At 27.4% G+C, this 17704-nt stretch overlaps 1 protein-coding gene across 1 annotated transcript in view; it reads left to right on the forward strand.

Annotated features, from left to right (window-relative positions):
• The window catches only part of LOC117174954 (clathrin heavy chain), a 53051-nt gene that overhangs the window by 18153 nt on the left and 17194 nt on the right, over nt 1-17704 (forward strand). The window contains exons 4-6 of the mRNA XM_033364421.1: nt 3082-3970; nt 7339-7658; nt 11695-13880. Of these exons, the coding sequence (XP_033220312.1) occupies nt 3082-3970; nt 7339-7658; nt 11695-13880 (3395 nt within the window). The remainder of the gene's footprint in view (nt 1-3081; nt 3971-7338; nt 7659-11694; nt 13881-17704) is intronic.

The following is a 17704-nucleotide window of genomic DNA, read 5'->3' on the forward strand; positions in this document are numbered from 1 at the left end:
GGGGTGAAAAGCTTGAAATAAAGCGTGACTTCATATGTGAACGCTCCCTATTTCCGAATAATAAAATTCCCCGACAGTTTATAATGTAAGATTTTAATATTTTAATGGATTTAAAAAAAATTGTCACACGACAATCAGGACTTTTGTATGGTTTCTAAGATTTGAAGAGATATTCAAATATTTTTTGCAATTCATTTGGAATTCGCCCTGAATTTTTATTATTTTATCCTCACTTCTTTTAAATTCACTCAATTCTACCCAATTCAATTAATTTTCCCATAATTTTTAATTGTTTTCAGTTCACTTGATTGCTTTTTAAATTAAGTTTATTTTTTTTTAGGAATTTCATCTAATTCTTCTTATTCCTTTAAAATTTTTCTAAATTCACTCAGATTTTATTGCGATCAATGAAACAAATTTTGGATTCTTAAAATTGTTTCAATTCATTTGAATTCTTTTGAATTTAACTCTAATTGTTTTGCAGTTATTAGTTACTAATTTTGCTAGAAATTAGTAGAGTTTCAAACATTTCAAGAGATTTATAATTTTTTGGGGAATTTACCCTGATTTTTGATTAATTCTTTGGAATTCTCTTGAATTTGTTTAATTTACTCGAATCCCGAAGTCTTATTAATGGTATACACTAGGTATATTCAACTTCAAAAGTCGCACATATTTAAAATGATTTTTAAAATCGACGAAAATAGATCTATTATTAATTTGTGGGAAAAGTTAACATTTCTATTCAGTCTTAATGAATAAGGCCGAAAATTTATATTATTATCAAATTATAAAATTTTACAAATTTAAATTAACGGCAGAATTTTTAATTGGCAGAAAATAAAATCCCGAATTTAAAATTATCCGAAACTAAAATTCACCCAATTCAAGACCGACTTGTGAAATAAACGAATTATAAAATTCCCACAAATATTTCAATTCTCGAAATTTAGAACTACTGAACATAGTTAAATTATAATTAATTTATGAGCTATTAATAGAATTATATATAAGGGAAACAATTTAATTAATCATTAATTAATAATTCTTTTTTTGTGCAAAATTTAAATTCGTCAAACTTAAATTTCAGCAAAAAAAATATTTATGGGAATTTAGCAATTAATTTATTTTATGATTCGGCCATTCTTTTTTGTTGCTAATTTATGATTTTGTTATTCATTTTTTCGTTATTTTGTGTTAATCCCAGATATTCAAACACTTTTACATATAGTGATGACGAACTAATTATTTTTTTTTATATTGCCGTTTTAAAATATAATTCTACTATATAATAAATATAATTACCATATCTATAGAGGACAAACAAGGTATATTAATCGTAATTAAATAATGAATAACTATCTTTAAAATTGTCTTTTAATATGAGTTATTCATTTTTTCGTTATTTTGTGTTAATCCCAGATATTCAAACACTTTTACATATAGTGATGACGAACTAATTATTTTTTTTTATATTGCCGTTTTAAAATATAATTCTAATTGAAATTAAATTTTGAGAATTGAGAACAAGAAAATAAGTATTTTATCATCTTGGTTTTAAATTTATGTAAATATAATTTTCATACGAGTCTTGAGAAATTTACAAGATTTTTAAATATTTCAGGCTTGTCAAAAATGAATCTACAAGATTTTAAAGAATTTTTTTATAATATAGGATTTTTAAAAATATTATGAAAAATTCGTGTCCTTTTTTAATATACATTTATAACTTTTAGAAGTACGGAAGGAATCAAGAAATATTTGATAAATTTCCGAAAATGTTTCCATATTTTCAAATGTTTGTAATATATTTATAGCGCCTTCAATTCCTGAAAATATTTCCACTGACACGAATTTTTCTCAAATATCATTCCAAATTTTTAAAAATTACCAATCTTCTAAATTTCCCCAGCAATTTAAAGAAAATTTGTTTAATCTCTTGAAAAATTTCGAAATTCTTTTAAATTCTACTAAATATTTCTTGAATTTACCCGATTTTTTTTTCGTTTTTATTTTCAAATCTTACCAAATTGAAACATTTTGCTTTAAAATCTTCTAAACTATTTTTGAAATTTTAGCATACCATTTGTTTTGTTTACAAACCTTTTTCAATTTTCTTTTAAAGTTCATTTTTCAAAATTAAAAATTATTAAAAATTGTCACACGAATATAAGAAAATTTTGTTTAAATCTTGTCAGACCTTCTAAAGCTTCTAAATTCTAAAAATTATTCAAATTTTTCCTGCATTATTTTATTTTTATAATCTTCTAAAATATGTTTCAATAATCTCTTCAAATTAATTTTTCGAAATAAAAAATTATTTTAATTTTTCTTAAGAACCTGAGAAAATAACATTAAAAAATTTCTCATTCAGTTTACCTAACAAATTCGTAAATCTTGAAAAATTAAAACAAATTTCCTCAGATCTTTTATAATTATTAAAAAGCTTCAAACTCTTTTATTCGGGATCGTCGGGTGTTCTCTGAGTTCACTTTTAAAACCTGATTTTCATACGGGAGTGATAACCAACGGCATAATTAATTGAAATGATTCGATATAAAAAAAAAAAAACAGAGAAACACTATTAGAAAAATCTACTGTGTAATTTCCACAATAATTATATAAATAAACCATTTTCTGGATATATTTTTTAGAGTTTGTAACGAATCTAGATGACAGAAGGCGTATATAGAACCGTCAAAATAACTAGAAAAAAGTTATTACTAGCGCCGTTGCATGGCCGTTTTAAACATATGGGCCATTTTTAACTCTCGGTGACAGGATGCTGATTTCATCGAATTCTTATCTTAAATTCTTCTAAATTCATTCCCGTTTTACGGAAATCGATGGATTTGTTTTTAATAAAAAAAATTTTTTTAAATGTTCCAATTCATTTGAATACTTTTTAATGTAATTTTAATTGTTCTGAAGTCTTCTTCTATGAGCGTGAGTGTGAGGGCTGAATTATTTTTTATTATAAAAGGATAATATCTTACTGCTTCACGTGTACATATTTAATCTAATATAATTCCTAATAATAATTCCTAATAATCTAATATAATCCCCCAATTTTTCTTTCAGGTTCCAACGACTCAAGGACAGACATCTCCTCTTCTTCAATACTTCGGTATTCTGTTAGATCAAGGCCAGTTGAATAAGTACGAATCTCTGGAATTATGTCGTCCAGTTTTGGTGCAGGGTAGAAAGCAACTTTTGGAAAAATGGTTGAAGGAGGACAAGCTCGAGTGCAGCGAAGAATTAGGAGACTTGGTGAAACAAGCCGATCCAACTCTCGCACTCAGTGTCTACCTAAGAGCCAACGTTCCAAACAAAGTGATTCAGTGCTTTGCAGAAACGGGCCAGTTCCAGAAAATTGTCCTCTACGCGAAGAAAGTTTCGTACACCCCGGACTACATATTTTTACTAAGAAATGTTATGAGAATCAATCCCGATCAGGGTGTTGCTTTCGCCCAGATGCTGGTACAAGACGATGAGCCCTTAGCTGACATTAATCAGATTGTCGACATATTTATGGAGCAGAATATGGTGCAGCAGTGCACGGCCTTTTTGTTGGACGCCCTCAAGAATAATCGTCCGAGTGAGGGAACACTGCAAACTCGTCTTCTGGAGATGAATCTGCTGTCAGCGCCACAAGTGGCGGATGCAATTTTAGGAAATCAAATGTTCACGCACTACGACCGAGCCCACGTTGCTCAGTTGTGTGAAAAAGCCGGATTACTTCAGAGGGCGCTTGAACATTACACGGATTTGTACGATATTAAACGAGCAGTCGTTCACACACATTTACTGTCTCCCGATTGGCTCGTTGGATTCTTTGGCACTCTCTCTGTCGAGGACTCGCTTGAATGCCTGAAGGCCATGTTGACCGCAAATATTAGACAGAATCTGCAAATTTGTGTTCAGATCGCGACCAAGTATCACGAGCAACTGACAACAAAATCACTTATCGGTAATTATATCACTTATTAGAAATTTTTTTTAATATTCTCAGGCCTTTGACTCGTCACACTATTGACACTATTTCTTTACTTTTCTTTGAAAAAAAAAAAATATTCTTGAACTTGTTGCTAATTGGCAAAACTAATATGTTCGACAGCTCTAAGAATAAAAACATTTTGTAAAATTGTTTTAATCGATTATCAGTAGCTGTGAATAAATTACGTAAAGTTTTTTTCTTCTGATTGAACACACTAGTTCAACTTTAAATATAGTAGTGGAATTTTTCACCGATAAAGATGAATTCTCGACAAAAAATATTAAATAGTTAAATCCTTAACTAAAAGAGATTAATTTTCAAAGAAAAGGTTGCATTTTAATCAGAGCAGATGAAGTTTCTACAAACAGGGATACATTTTCATAACAACAAGACGCATTTTAAATTAAGAAAGAATTTTCTGTCAATAAAGAAAAAAAAATCATCCAGAATGTTTAATTTTCAAGTAAAAAAAAAAGAGGTTTCTACAAAACAGTTGTATTTTTAAGCAAGTAATGAAATGTTTAACCAAAAAGATGAATTTACAACACACAAGATTAATCTCTTATTGAAAAAGGTTGATTCTTAACAAATTACTTTTTTTAACCCAATTTTCGAATGTTCAGCCAATAAGATTAATTTTAGACCAGAAAATATCAATTCTAAACAAGTTACATACATTCTTAACCAAATTCAATTCAATTTATAAACTAAAAAGACCAATTTTTATCCACAAATAGAGGAGTTAAATTTTCATTTATGAAAATAAAAAAAAAACGAATGTTCTACAAATTAATTAAATGTTGTTCGAAATAGTTGAGTTTTTTTACAAATTGTTGGATTTTTAAGCCAGCAAAAAGAATTCTCTATAAAACAGTTGAATATTCAACACTAGAACATGAATATTCAATAAAAAATTAACTTTTAAGAAGTTTGAAATAAAAAAACTGTTGGATTTCATTAAAATAGATGAATTTTCAACCAAACAGTTTTATTTCAACACCAGAAATATTAATTTTCTAACCATAAAGACGAATTTTCGACCAATAAGATTAATTTTCTACCAGAAAATACAAATTTTAAACAAGTTACATTCTTAACCAAAATCAATTCAATTTATAAACTAAAAAGACCCATTTTTATCCAAAAATAGAGGAGTTAAATTTTCATTTATAAAAATTAATGTTCAATACAAAAAAAAAATAATGTTCTACAAATTAGTTCAATTTTCTACCAAATTGTTGAATTTTTAAGCCAGAAAAATGAAATTTCTATAAAACAGTTGAATTTACGACACTAGAACATGAATATCCAATACAAAAAATTAACCTTAAGAAGTTTTAAATAAAATTATGTTGAATTTTACTAACAAAGACGAATTTTTAACCAAACAGTTGTAATTTTAACAATAACAATATTAATTTCATACCCAAAAAGATGAATTTTCACGAAAATAACACGAATTTTTAACTAATAAGATTAATTTTCTATCAGAAAATACCAATTTTAAAAAAGTTACATACATTTTTAACCAAATTCAATTCAATTTATATACTAAAAAGACCAATTTTTATCCAAAAATAGAGGAGTTAAATTTTTATTTATGAAAATTAAAAAAAACTAATGTTCTACAAATTAGTTGAATTTTGTTTCAAATTGTTTAATTTTTTTTACAAATTGTCGAATTTTTAAGCCAGCGAAACGATTTTTCTATAAAAGAGTTGAATTTTTAAAAATAGAACATGAATATTCAATAAAAAATTAACTTTTAAGAAAGTTGAAATAAAAAAATTGCTGGATTTAATTAACAAAGACGAATTTTCAACCAAACAGTTTTATTTTTAACAACAGCAATATTACTTTTCTACCCAAAAAGACGAATTTTCGACCAATAAGATTAATTTTCTATCAGAAAATACCAATTTTAAAAAAGGTACATACATTCTTAACCAAATTCAATTTATATACTAAAAATGCCAATTTTTATCCAAAAATAGGAGTTAAATTTTAATTCACGAAAATTAAAAAAAAACTAATGTTCTACAAATTAATCGAATTTTGTTTGAAATTGTTTATTTTTTTTTTACAAATTGTTGAATTTTTAAGTCAGAAAAACGGTTTTTCTATAAAAGAGTTGAATTTTCAACACTGGAACATGATTATTTTATGCAAAATTAACTTTTAAGAAGGACGAAGTAAAAAAAAACTGCTGGATTTAATTATGAAAGACGAATTTTCAACAGTTTTATTTTTAACAACAACAATATTAATTTTCTATGCAAAAAGATGAATTTTCAACCATAAAGACGAGTTTTCAAGCAGTAAGATTAATTTTCTATAAAAAAAAAATATATATATTCTACACATTAGTTCAATTTTGTTCCAAATTGTTGAATTTTTAAGCAAGAAAGAAGAATTTTCTATAAAACATTTGAATTTTTAAACGAAAGAACATAAATATTCAATGAAATATTAACTTTTAAGAAAGTAGTTTGACTTAAAAAAAAAAGATATCAGTTTAAAACACTGTTGGATTTCACCAACAAAGACGAATTTACAACCAAAAAGTTGCATTTCTAACTACAAAATTGAGTCTCTACCAAGAAAGACGAATTTTCAATAAGTTACATTCCTAACCAAATTCAATTCAATTTATAAATCAACATAGATAAATTTGGATTCAAAACTATAGGGGTTAAATTTCAATTTAGGACAATTAATTTTTAATACCAAAAACTAATGTTCTTACAATCAGTTCAATTTTGCACCAAACAGTTGAATTTTCAACCAAGAAGCTTAATTTTCAACGGATAAAAATGACGATTTTTCAATAAATTGCATACATTTTTTACTAAATAGTTTTTTTTATAGTTTTTGTTTAGTAAAAATGCAGAATTTTCAACAAAATTATTAAAGTTTGAACCAAATAATAAATTTGTTGACCAAAAAAAGATGAATTCTTAACCGAACATTGTATAGTAGACTTTTTAATTGAACTGAATCAATTTTAAACCAAAAATAGTTAGATTTTCTTATTGAATTCCATTAATTTAGTTCGCATTTAAGTGGAAAAATGAGGAAAAGAGAGGAATTTTGCTTAAAAAAGAAAGCTAATTTTCCATTGCACTCTTTTTGATTTCGGATTACACACTTTTAATTTCGGACTATACATAAGCATAATAATTGAAAAATTTCATAACACTAATTTCACACCATTTTTTCAAATTTTTGACCTTATTTGCACTATTTTTAATGTTTGCAGTGATCCCAAAGCCTGTGTTCTTCCAGGAATAAAACGATATGGATAATATCTACTATATGAAATTTTCTGCTTAAATTTTCAGATCTCTTTGAGAGCTTCAAGTCCTATGAAGGTCTCTTCTACTTCCTCGGCTCCATCGTGAACTTCAGCCAAGACCAAGAAGTACACTTTAAATACATTCAATCTGCCTGCAAGACTGGACAGATCAAGGAAGTGGAAAGAATTTGTCGAGAGAGTAACTGTTATAGTCCAGAGCGAGTTAAAAATTTCCTGAAGGAAGCCAAACTCTCTGATCAGCTGCCCTTGATAATTGTCTGCGATCGGTTTGATTTCGTACACGATCTTGTGTTATACTTGTACAGAAATAATTTACAAAAGTATATTGAAATATATGTGCAAAAGGTAAGATTTCTAAATATTTATTCCTATTTTTTTTTAATTGATTACTTTATATTATTTTTAGTTCAAAAGCCCACAAGTATAAAAGGAATACAATATTTTTTAATATATAATGTATGAAATTCATTGGGATCAATTTTAAATCTTTGAAATTGCAAAGGAATATTAAATTATTAATTTGGAACTAATATTTTAGAAACAAATATATTTGACGTTTTAGTTGCTATGTTTCTTTATGTTTATTTTTGATTTAATAAGTTTTTTTTAGTTTTTAAAATATTTTTTTCTAACGTCTTAAAATAGTACTTGGGAGAAAGAAAAATCCTGAAACATTTTTTACTTCTGGTATTATTATTTTCAGTACACATATTATTATAACAGTTTTCTGACTTTTCCATTTAAAAGATTTTTAAAACTAAATTTGAAATTTTTTTCAAAATTAAATTCGTTCAAACTGGAGTTGTTTAAAAATTAAAACTTTCAATTAGAAGCAATTATAAAATAATTTTATATCGAAATATTGAGAAAGGTTTGGTTTCTTTTTTTAAACTTTCAAAATTGTATCGAATTAATTTTATTCTCGAATGTCCACAATTTCTTGAATAAACTTGGGAAGTTAAACAATTTTGAAACTAAAACTTAAAATAATTGGAAAAATTCCTGTTCAAAGTATTTTAAATTAAACAACCGGTAAATGAGTACTTAAAATTATATACTTTTCAAAATCTGTAAACTATATAAAAATTGAGAAATTTTTATTCTTAAGATTACCAATTTAAAGAATTTCACTATTAAGAATTTAAAACTAAAAATTAATCAATTTTACAACTTCAAAGTGAACTATTTTCAAGTTTAGAACGTTTAAAATTGAGAAAGTTTGAATTTGAATTGCTATAAAATGGTAAAATATTATTTTTATAGCGTTCAAACTTTAAAATTCACAGCTTTCAAAACGAAAATAATGAACATTTTTGTTTGGAGCAATGCAAATATCTCTTGAAATCCTGGAATTTTCTTAATTCCTTTAATGTTCTAAATTCTTTTAATTTCCTAAATTCCTAAAGTTCTTTGAATCCTATAAAATTGTTTAAATTCGATTATATTATTTGAATTCTGTAAAAATCGTGAATAACATAAATGCTCGAAAATTTCAAAAAATTCTCTGAAATACTTAAATATCTTGAAATCTTTGAGTTTTCTGAATTCCCTGAATTTTTGGAATATTCTGAATTCTCTAGTTTTCTTGAATTCCAAAAAATTTCTGAAATACCTGAAAATTTTCGAATAGCCAGAAATCTTTGAGTTTACTGAATTCCTTTAATATATTCACAATTCTCTGAATTCCTTAGACTCTCTGAAATCTTTGAATATTTTTAATTCCTTGATTGTCCTGAATTCCTTAACTGTAGAATATTTAAGGAATTCAGGAAATTTTCTAAATTTATTGAATTCCTTAAATATTCTAAATTTTTTAAATTCCTAAATTTTTTCTATTCTTCTGTATTCTTTATATCATTTGTAATTCCTTGGTATTTAGGGAATTTTCAGAATTCGAGAAATATCAAGGATTTCAAAATAATGCAAGAAATTTATGGAATTTAGTTTAATTCAAGAAATTCAGATTTTTCACAGAATTTAGAGGAGTTCAGATATACCGGAGAATTCGGAAGAATTGGTATCTTAATATTATTGTTTTTAGGGCGGCCGCTGGACCGTGATACCTGGAAATTAACGGGATTTTTGAGTCCGGGAAAACCGGGGAATGACAGTAAATTTATTTTTTGATCGGGAATTTTTTTACAAATTTTTAGAAAAAAATCTGCCCAACTTTGATTTCAACAGTTTTTAAAATAATTATTTAAATTTTTATTTTTCTAAATTATGATATGATTCAATTTAGAACGCGTAATTCGTAAATCTTTCACTTAAAAAATATTCTATTTTAATATTTAAGTGTATATTTCAATTTAAAGATTGCTTATTTGCAGTTTTGAGTTAAACAATTAAAAATAAGCAGCGTTTGAAATCGAAGATTTTGGATGAAAAAAACAATTTTAGTTGATCAACTATGAATATAAATTAATTAAGGATTTTTAAAATTTAACTGTACTTTAAGATTTAAAATGATAATAATAATTTATTTTACAAGACGATTCGGAATCAGTTTACAATTTTAGAATTTGCACATTTTCACGTTAAAAATTAAAAGAAATTTTTGCGCAAATAGCCCACGGCCTATAAAACAAAATATAGATTATTCGCAGATTTCGGCCAAAAAATTTAGAAGTTTTTTTTAAAATTTCGAAAGATTTCTGAATAAAAAAAATTTCCTTTGATAATTAAAAATGATTTCTTATTTCAAAAAATTAATTTTACAGACTTTAAACAAAAATGTTGAAAAATGTCGGGAATAAATTCAGATCATTTAAAAAGATGTTCAGAAATTAAAAAAAAAAAAATTGAAAATAATTTTAATTTTCAAAAAATGTAAAACAACATGCAGATGTTTCAAGATTTTGAAATAAAATTTGGAAGGATTTTAAGGATTTTTAAGCAATTTAAAATTAAAATAATTTAACTTTAAATGATATAATTTCAAAATGTCTTAAATGAATTGATTGATTATTCAATTTAGAGTATCGCAAATGATTGCGTTGATTTATATTTTTGGGTCTGAATCTGAATCTTTAAACATTTTTGAATTTAAAAAACTTTTAAACTTAAAAGTTAAAAGTTTAAAATTCAAGTGCTCCACTTTTTATTAGTTCAAATGGAAAATGTTTTAGCTTCAGAGTTCGATTTTATATTTTTAATTATGATATGATTCAATTTCGAATGCGCGGTTCGAAAATCTTGAACTTTAAAAATGTTCTATTTTTATTTTTAAGCTTACATTTTGATTCAAAGATTTTTTAAATGCAGTTTAAAGACTTAAACAATTAAAAATTAGAAGCGTTTGAAATCGAAGATTTTCGATGAAAAACATTTTTAGTTGATCAGCTGTGAACATAAATTAATTAAAGATTTCTAAAGTTGAACTGCATTTTAAGATTTAAAAAGTAAATAATGATTGATTTTACAAGACTGATTCGGAATCAGTTTGCAATTTTAGAGTTTTTCGATTTTAGCGTTAAAAATTAAACTGTTTCAATTTTGAAAGTTTTATTAGTTAAACATATGTAAACGCCTGCTTTCAACTTTATACATTATTTTTAATTTAAAAATAACTTCAAAAAAATATATTCATAATTAAAGGAATTTATTGAATTTATTGAATTTATTGAATTAAAAAAAAAGAAATTAGGAAAATGTTTAGAACAAATTCTAATTTATTAAAAAGATGTTCAGAAGTTCTAAAAAAATTTGAAAATAATTTAAACTTTGAATAAAAAGTAAAACAACACGTAGTTGTTTCAAAATTTTGAAACCAAAATTGGAAGCATTTTAAGGATTTTTAAACTGTTTAAAATTTAAATAATTTAACTTTGAATTTAGGAAGTTTTTAATTTATAAAAAATTTAATCGTTCAATTTTTAATGTTTCAAGCTGAAAATTATTTCATATCTTAAATTTAAATATTTCTTAAATTCATTGGTTGATACTTCAATTTAGTGCATTGAAAATGATAATATGATTGTATATTTTTGGAACTAAATCTGAACCTTTAAACTCTACAGTTTTATAAAAGTTAACCATTTTTTATTTGGTAATAATATTTTTGAATTAAAAAACTTTTAATCTTCAACTTTAAATGTTTAAAATTTAAGAGTTCCACTTTGGGTGTTTTAATTTGCAGTTCAGTTTTTATTATTTCAAATGGAAATGTTTTCTTTAGCTTTCGAGTTTGATTTTTACATTTCCTTGACTGTGAAAAATGTTTGCGAACCGGCGAAAAAACTCGGGAAAATGACTAGGAATTTTTTTCTTTGACTAAAACGGCCATCATATGTTTTATATTTCTACATTATTAACTGGCAATGCAATGTTTCCTGTGCGCTTTAACGCATATTTGACATAATTATCATTTGTTTTGTTTTAGGTGAATCCTTCACGATTACCAGTCGTGATCGGTGGTCTACTGGACGTCGATTGTTCGGAAGACATTATAAAGAATTTGATTCTCGTTGTTCGTGGACAGTTTTCCACGGACGAACTCGTCGAAGAGGTGGAGAAACGCAATCGCTTGAAATTACTACTCCCTTGGCTCGAATCTCGTGTTCATGAAGGATGCGTTGAGCCAGCAACTCACAATGCTCTGGCCAAAATTTACATTGACAGCAATAATAATCCTGAGAGATTTCTCAAGGAGAATCAATTCTATGACAGCCGAGTTGTGGGCAAATACTGCGAGAAGCGAGATCCTCATTTAGCCTGTATCGCTTATGAGCGCGGCCAATGCGATCGTGAATTAATCAGCGTTTGCAATGAAAACAGCCTCTTCAAGAGCGAAGCTAGGTATCTCGTGCGACGACGAGATCCTGATCTTTGGGCGGAAGTTCTCCTCGAGAGCAATCCCTACAAGCGACCATTGATCGATCAGGTCGTACAGACGGCATTATCAGAAACACAGGACCCGGAGGATATATCCGTGACAGTGAAGGCATTCATGACAGCTGATTTGCCGAACGAATTGATCGAGCTTCTCGAGAAAATTGTCCTCGACAGCAGTGTCTTTAGCGATCATCGGAACTTGCAGAATCTCTTAATCTTAACGGCCATCAAAGCTGACCGGACACGTGTTATGGAGTACATCAACCGTTTGGACAATTACGACGCGCCTGATATTGCAAATATTGCGATCAACAATGAACTCTACGAAGAAGCATTCGCCATCTTCAAGAAGTTTGATGTCAACACTTCCGCGATACAGGTTTTAATTGAACAAGTCAATAATCTGGACAGAGCTTACGAGTTTGCCGAGAGATGCAACGAGCCGGCCGTTTGGTCGCAACTCGCCAAAGCTCAACTGCAACAGGGTTTGGTGAAGGAGGCTATCGACAGTTTTATTAAAGCTGACGATCCCACGGCCTATGTGGATGTTGTGGAGACCGCTCATCGAACATCGCACTGGGAGGATTTGGTGCGTTATCTACAAATGGCGCGCAAGAAGACCCGCGAGTCATTTATCGAGAGCGAGCTGATCTACGCTTACGCTCGCACCAATCGACTCGCCGACCTCGAGGAATTCATCTCGGGACCAAATCACGCCGACATACAGAAGATTGGCGATCGCTGCTTCGACGACAAGATGTACGAGCCGGCAAAACTCCTCTACAACAATGTCTCGAACTTTGCTCGACTTGCCATCACCCTCGTGCACTTGACGGAGTTTCAGGGCGCGGTAGACAGTGCCAGGAAGGCAAACTCGACTCGCACCTGGAAGGAGGTGTGTTTCGCTTGTGTCGACAGCGGTGAATTCAGACTAGCACAGATGTGTGGACTGCACATTGTCGTGCATGCCGACGAGCTCGAGGACTTGATTAACTATTATCAGGATCGTGGACACTTTGAGGAGCTGATCAATCTTTTGGAGGCGGCCTTGGGACTCGAGAGAGCGCACATGGGAATGTTTACGGAACTCGCGATTCTCTACAGTAAATACAAGCCGCAGAGAATGCGGGAACATCTTGAACTGTTCTGGTCGCGAGTCAACATTCCCAAGGTTCTACGTGCCGCTGAATCGGCCCATTTGTGGGCGGAACTTGTGTTTCTGTATGACAAATATGAGGAGTACGACAATGCGGTTTTGGCAATGATGCAGCATCCTAGCGAAGCGTGGAGAGAAGGTCACTTCAAGGACGTGATAACGAAAGTGGCGAATGTCGAGCTCTATTATAAGGCTATCCAGTTTTATGTTGAATTTAAGCCCCTTCTGCTGAATGATATTTTATTGGTGCTTGCACCGCGCATGGATCACACGAGATCGGTAGCTTATTTCACGAGGATGAATCATTTGCAGTTGGTGAAACCGTATCTTCGATCTGTCCAGGCTTTGAATAATAAGGCGATTAATGAAGCTTTGAATGGATTGCTGATTGACGAGGAGGATTATCAGGGTCTGAGAACGTCGATAGACGCATTTGATAATTTCGATAATATTGCCCTTGCACAACAGTTGGAGAAGCACGAGTTGATTGAGTTCAGGAGAATTGCGGCGTATTTGTATAAGGGCAATAATAGGTGGAAACAGTCTGTGGAATTGTGCAAGAAAGATAGATTGTTTAGGTGAGTTTTTGATTTAAGTTTGCTGGCCTCTAGGTAGAGTTGAGACACACATTTTTTTACCAAAGTTTACCATGAAAAAAGACGAGTTTTTCAATAAAATAGATTAATTCTAAACTAAAAAAGGTTACCTTTAATCAAGAATATTGAATATTTAAGTTTTTAGTTAAAACAAAAAATATTTTTAAACAAAACAATTTTTCTTTAATAAATTAAATTACTTTTCAAGGTGAAAACTGAACTTTCAATTAAAATGATGAATCTTCAATAAAATAGTTTAAACCAAGAACATTATTTTTTTATTCCCAAAAAATACGATTTTACAACTAAATACATGAATTTTAAACTAAAAAAGATAAATTCTCAGTTAAGAAACTTAATTTTCAACGTAAAAAAAGAAGCATTTTCTACTAAAAAGATGCATCTTCTACCAAAAAGATTAATTTTCTATCAAGAAAGAGGAACTTTCAAATAAAAAAGTAAATTTTATATTTTTAACCAAAGGTGAAATAGTACATTTTCAGTAAAAAAATTAATTTTCAATCGATAATGACGAATTTTCAACAAACAAATAATAGTTATTTTAAACAAATTAGATCGATTTTCAAGGAAAAAATTATTTTGAACCAAATAGGTGAGTTTTCAACCAAGAAAATTATTTTTTTATTACCAAAAAATACGATTTCTCAACTAAATATATGAATTTTAAACTAAAAAAGATAAATTCCAAGTTAAGAAAATTAATTTCCTACTAAAATGATATATCTTTAACCAAAAAGATTAATTTTCTACCAAGAAACACGAATTTTCAACTAAAAAAGGAAATTTTATATTTTAAACCAAAGGTGAAATAGTACATTTTCAGTAAAAATTAATTTTGAACCGATAATGACGATTTTTCAAAGAATAAAAAATAATTATTTTAAACAAATTAGATCAATTTTCAAGAAAAAAACTGAACTTTCAATTAAAGTGATGAATCTTCAATAAAAAAATTACTTTGAACCAAATAAGTGAGTTTTCAACCAAGAAAATAATTTTTTTTATTACCAAAAAATACGATTTTTCAACTAAATACATGAATTTTAAACTAAAAAAGATCAATTTTCAGTTAAGAAAATTAATTGTCAACGAAAAAAGTACATTTTTTATTATAAACCAAAGGTGAAATAGTATATTTTCACTAAACAAAATTAATTTTCAACCAATAATGACGAATTTTCAAAAAAATAATAATAATTTTAAACAAATTAGATAAACTTTCAAGCAAAAAACTGAACTTTCAATTAAAATGATGAATCTTCAATAAAAAATTACATTGAACCAGATAGGTGAGTTAAACAAAAAAAATGTTTTTTTTTTTATTACCAAAAAATATGATTTTTCAACTAAATATATGAATTTTAAACTAAAAAAGATATATTTTCAGTTAAGAAATTTAATTTTCAACGAAAAAAAAGGATTTTCTATTAAAGTGATGTATCTTTAACCAAAAGGATTATTTTTCTACCTAGAAATACGAATTTTCAACTAAAAAAGTAAATTTTATATTTTAAACCAAAGGTGAAATAGTACATTTTCAGTAAAAATTATTTTTGAACCGATAATGACGAATATTACAATCAAAGAGACTAATTTTTCTAGCAAATTTTTAACCAACAAGATTAATTTTCTCCTAAAAAAGACGAATTTTCATCAAAGTACCTGAACTTTCAACTAAATAAGTAATTTTTAAACACACAATGGAATAATTTTTTTATAAATATTTATATTTTGATATATTTCATATCGTTTTTATAGGTTCATATTCCATGTTATCTTTTTCTCATTTTATTCTTCAAAATTATAAATTTATTGTTAAATTTGGTTTGAGAATTGCGCTCTTTTTATCACTTCTGGTTCCGGTTTAATCGTAGCCAATCAAAACAGTGGGAGGTTGTGTCACAACTCTACTCAGGGCTACCACACAGTCACTATTTTTAGGAGATTTTAATTTTTAATATTTTAAGGAATTTCCAAGGAATTTTTTATTGTTATTATTAATTTAAAGTGATTTTAAAGTGTTTGAAATATTTTATGATAAAAAATTTTCTTGCCCAGAAGGTTTTAAGATATTCAAAAGATTCCTCATGATTTTAAAAGATCTCCGAGGATTTCAACAATTTTAAGTGAGGTAATTTCTAGGGTTTTGTTTTCTTTTGAACTTTTTCAATTTACTTGATTTTTCCTAAATTTACTCAGTTACACCTAATTCACTGGATTCAAAGAATTTTTTTCTTTATTTATTATTTATTTATTATTATTTTCTTTATTTATTTGTTTTCAAGATATGGATTTCAATGATTTTAATGGATTTCAAAAGCACTCAAAGTGTTTTAATAATGTAATTTTACGGGATTTTATTATATTTTAGTGGATTTGAAAAATTTATTCGCAAGAAGTGAGGAATTTCGTAGGCCCTGAATTCTTTTTAATCCTTTTGAATTCTCCTAAATTCAATCAATTCAGTGGATTATTGAAAAAAAATTTGCTAAATTGATCTTGAAGTCTTTAAACCTTACCTTAAATTCTTAGGAATTTCATCACATTTTTTAGAATTCTTTTTAATTTTTCTAAACTCAACCTCAAACATACGCAGTTCAATGCATTTTTGTCATATTTAAATTTTTTTTTTAATTCAGCTTGAATTTTTTTGTAGTCATTAGTTGCTTTTTTCATTATAAATGAGTTAGGTTGTAATGATTTGAAGAGATTTGAAATTATTTTTAGGAATTCACACCCTGTATTTTTATTAATTTATCCTGAATTCTTCTTAATTTACACAGAAATTTTTTAAATTCTTTTAAATTCTTTTTAATTTTCATATACTCATTTCAAATTTACTCAGTTCAATACATTTTTTATATTTTTAAATTGTTTTGAATTCATGTGATAGTTTATTAGGTTGATTTACATATTTTATCAATTTTATCGAATTTTTCTCATTTTCCTTAAATTTCTCTATATTCACGCAAATTTTACTCAAATAAATGGATTTTTCGAGAGATTTTTTCCATTTAAATTCTTTGGAATTCTTTTTTTTATTTCGTTTGAATTCTTCTAAATTTACTGACTAATACTTAATTCAATGGGTCCTTAGGATTTGTAATAGTTTTTATTTAATTGAACCTGAAGTCTTTTAACCTTGACTTGAATTATTCTTAGGCATTTCATCAAATTCTTTTCAATTCCCTTGCATTTTTATGAGCTAATTTTAAATTTACTGAACTGTATGAAGTTTTTTCATATTCATAAATTCTTCTCAATTTAGTTGATTTTCTTTTAAATTTCTTGGGCTAAATAAATACAATCTTGAAATTCTTTAAAAAAATTTTGTATTAATTTTAACACTTTTTATACACTAAAATGCCAGTCAAACGCAACGCCTCGAAAAGTAGGTAGGTCCGGCTTGATGAAAACATCTCTAAACTGGGTCATCTTAAATAGAAAAATCAAATTCTTCTTAGGTTCAACATGACAATGGCTATGTTCCCTATACATTTATTAAATATACATGCAAAAATAACAATGGCGGCCAAAAAATGCAAACAAATAGTGTTTTTTTCAACGTTTTTGGTAAAAAAGTATAGTAAAAATTAAAATGTTATAATACATTTTATATGGGATATAGCTATTGTAATCCTTAATCTAAAATATTTTCATTTTTCTGTTTCCGATTTTTTGGTTACAAATTTTATTATTTGGTTAAAAATTCTATTGACTGAAAATCTGTATTGATTAATATTTCAACTATTTTGTTGAAAGTTCGCCTTTTTGGTTCGAAAATT

The sequence above is a fragment of the Belonocnema kinseyi genome, chromosome 6 (genome assembly GCF_010883055.1).
Source record: "Belonocnema kinseyi isolate 2016_QV_RU_SX_M_011 chromosome 6, B_treatae_v1, whole genome shotgun sequence".
NCBI lineage: Eukaryota > Metazoa > Arthropoda > Insecta > Hymenoptera > Cynipidae > Belonocnema > Belonocnema kinseyi.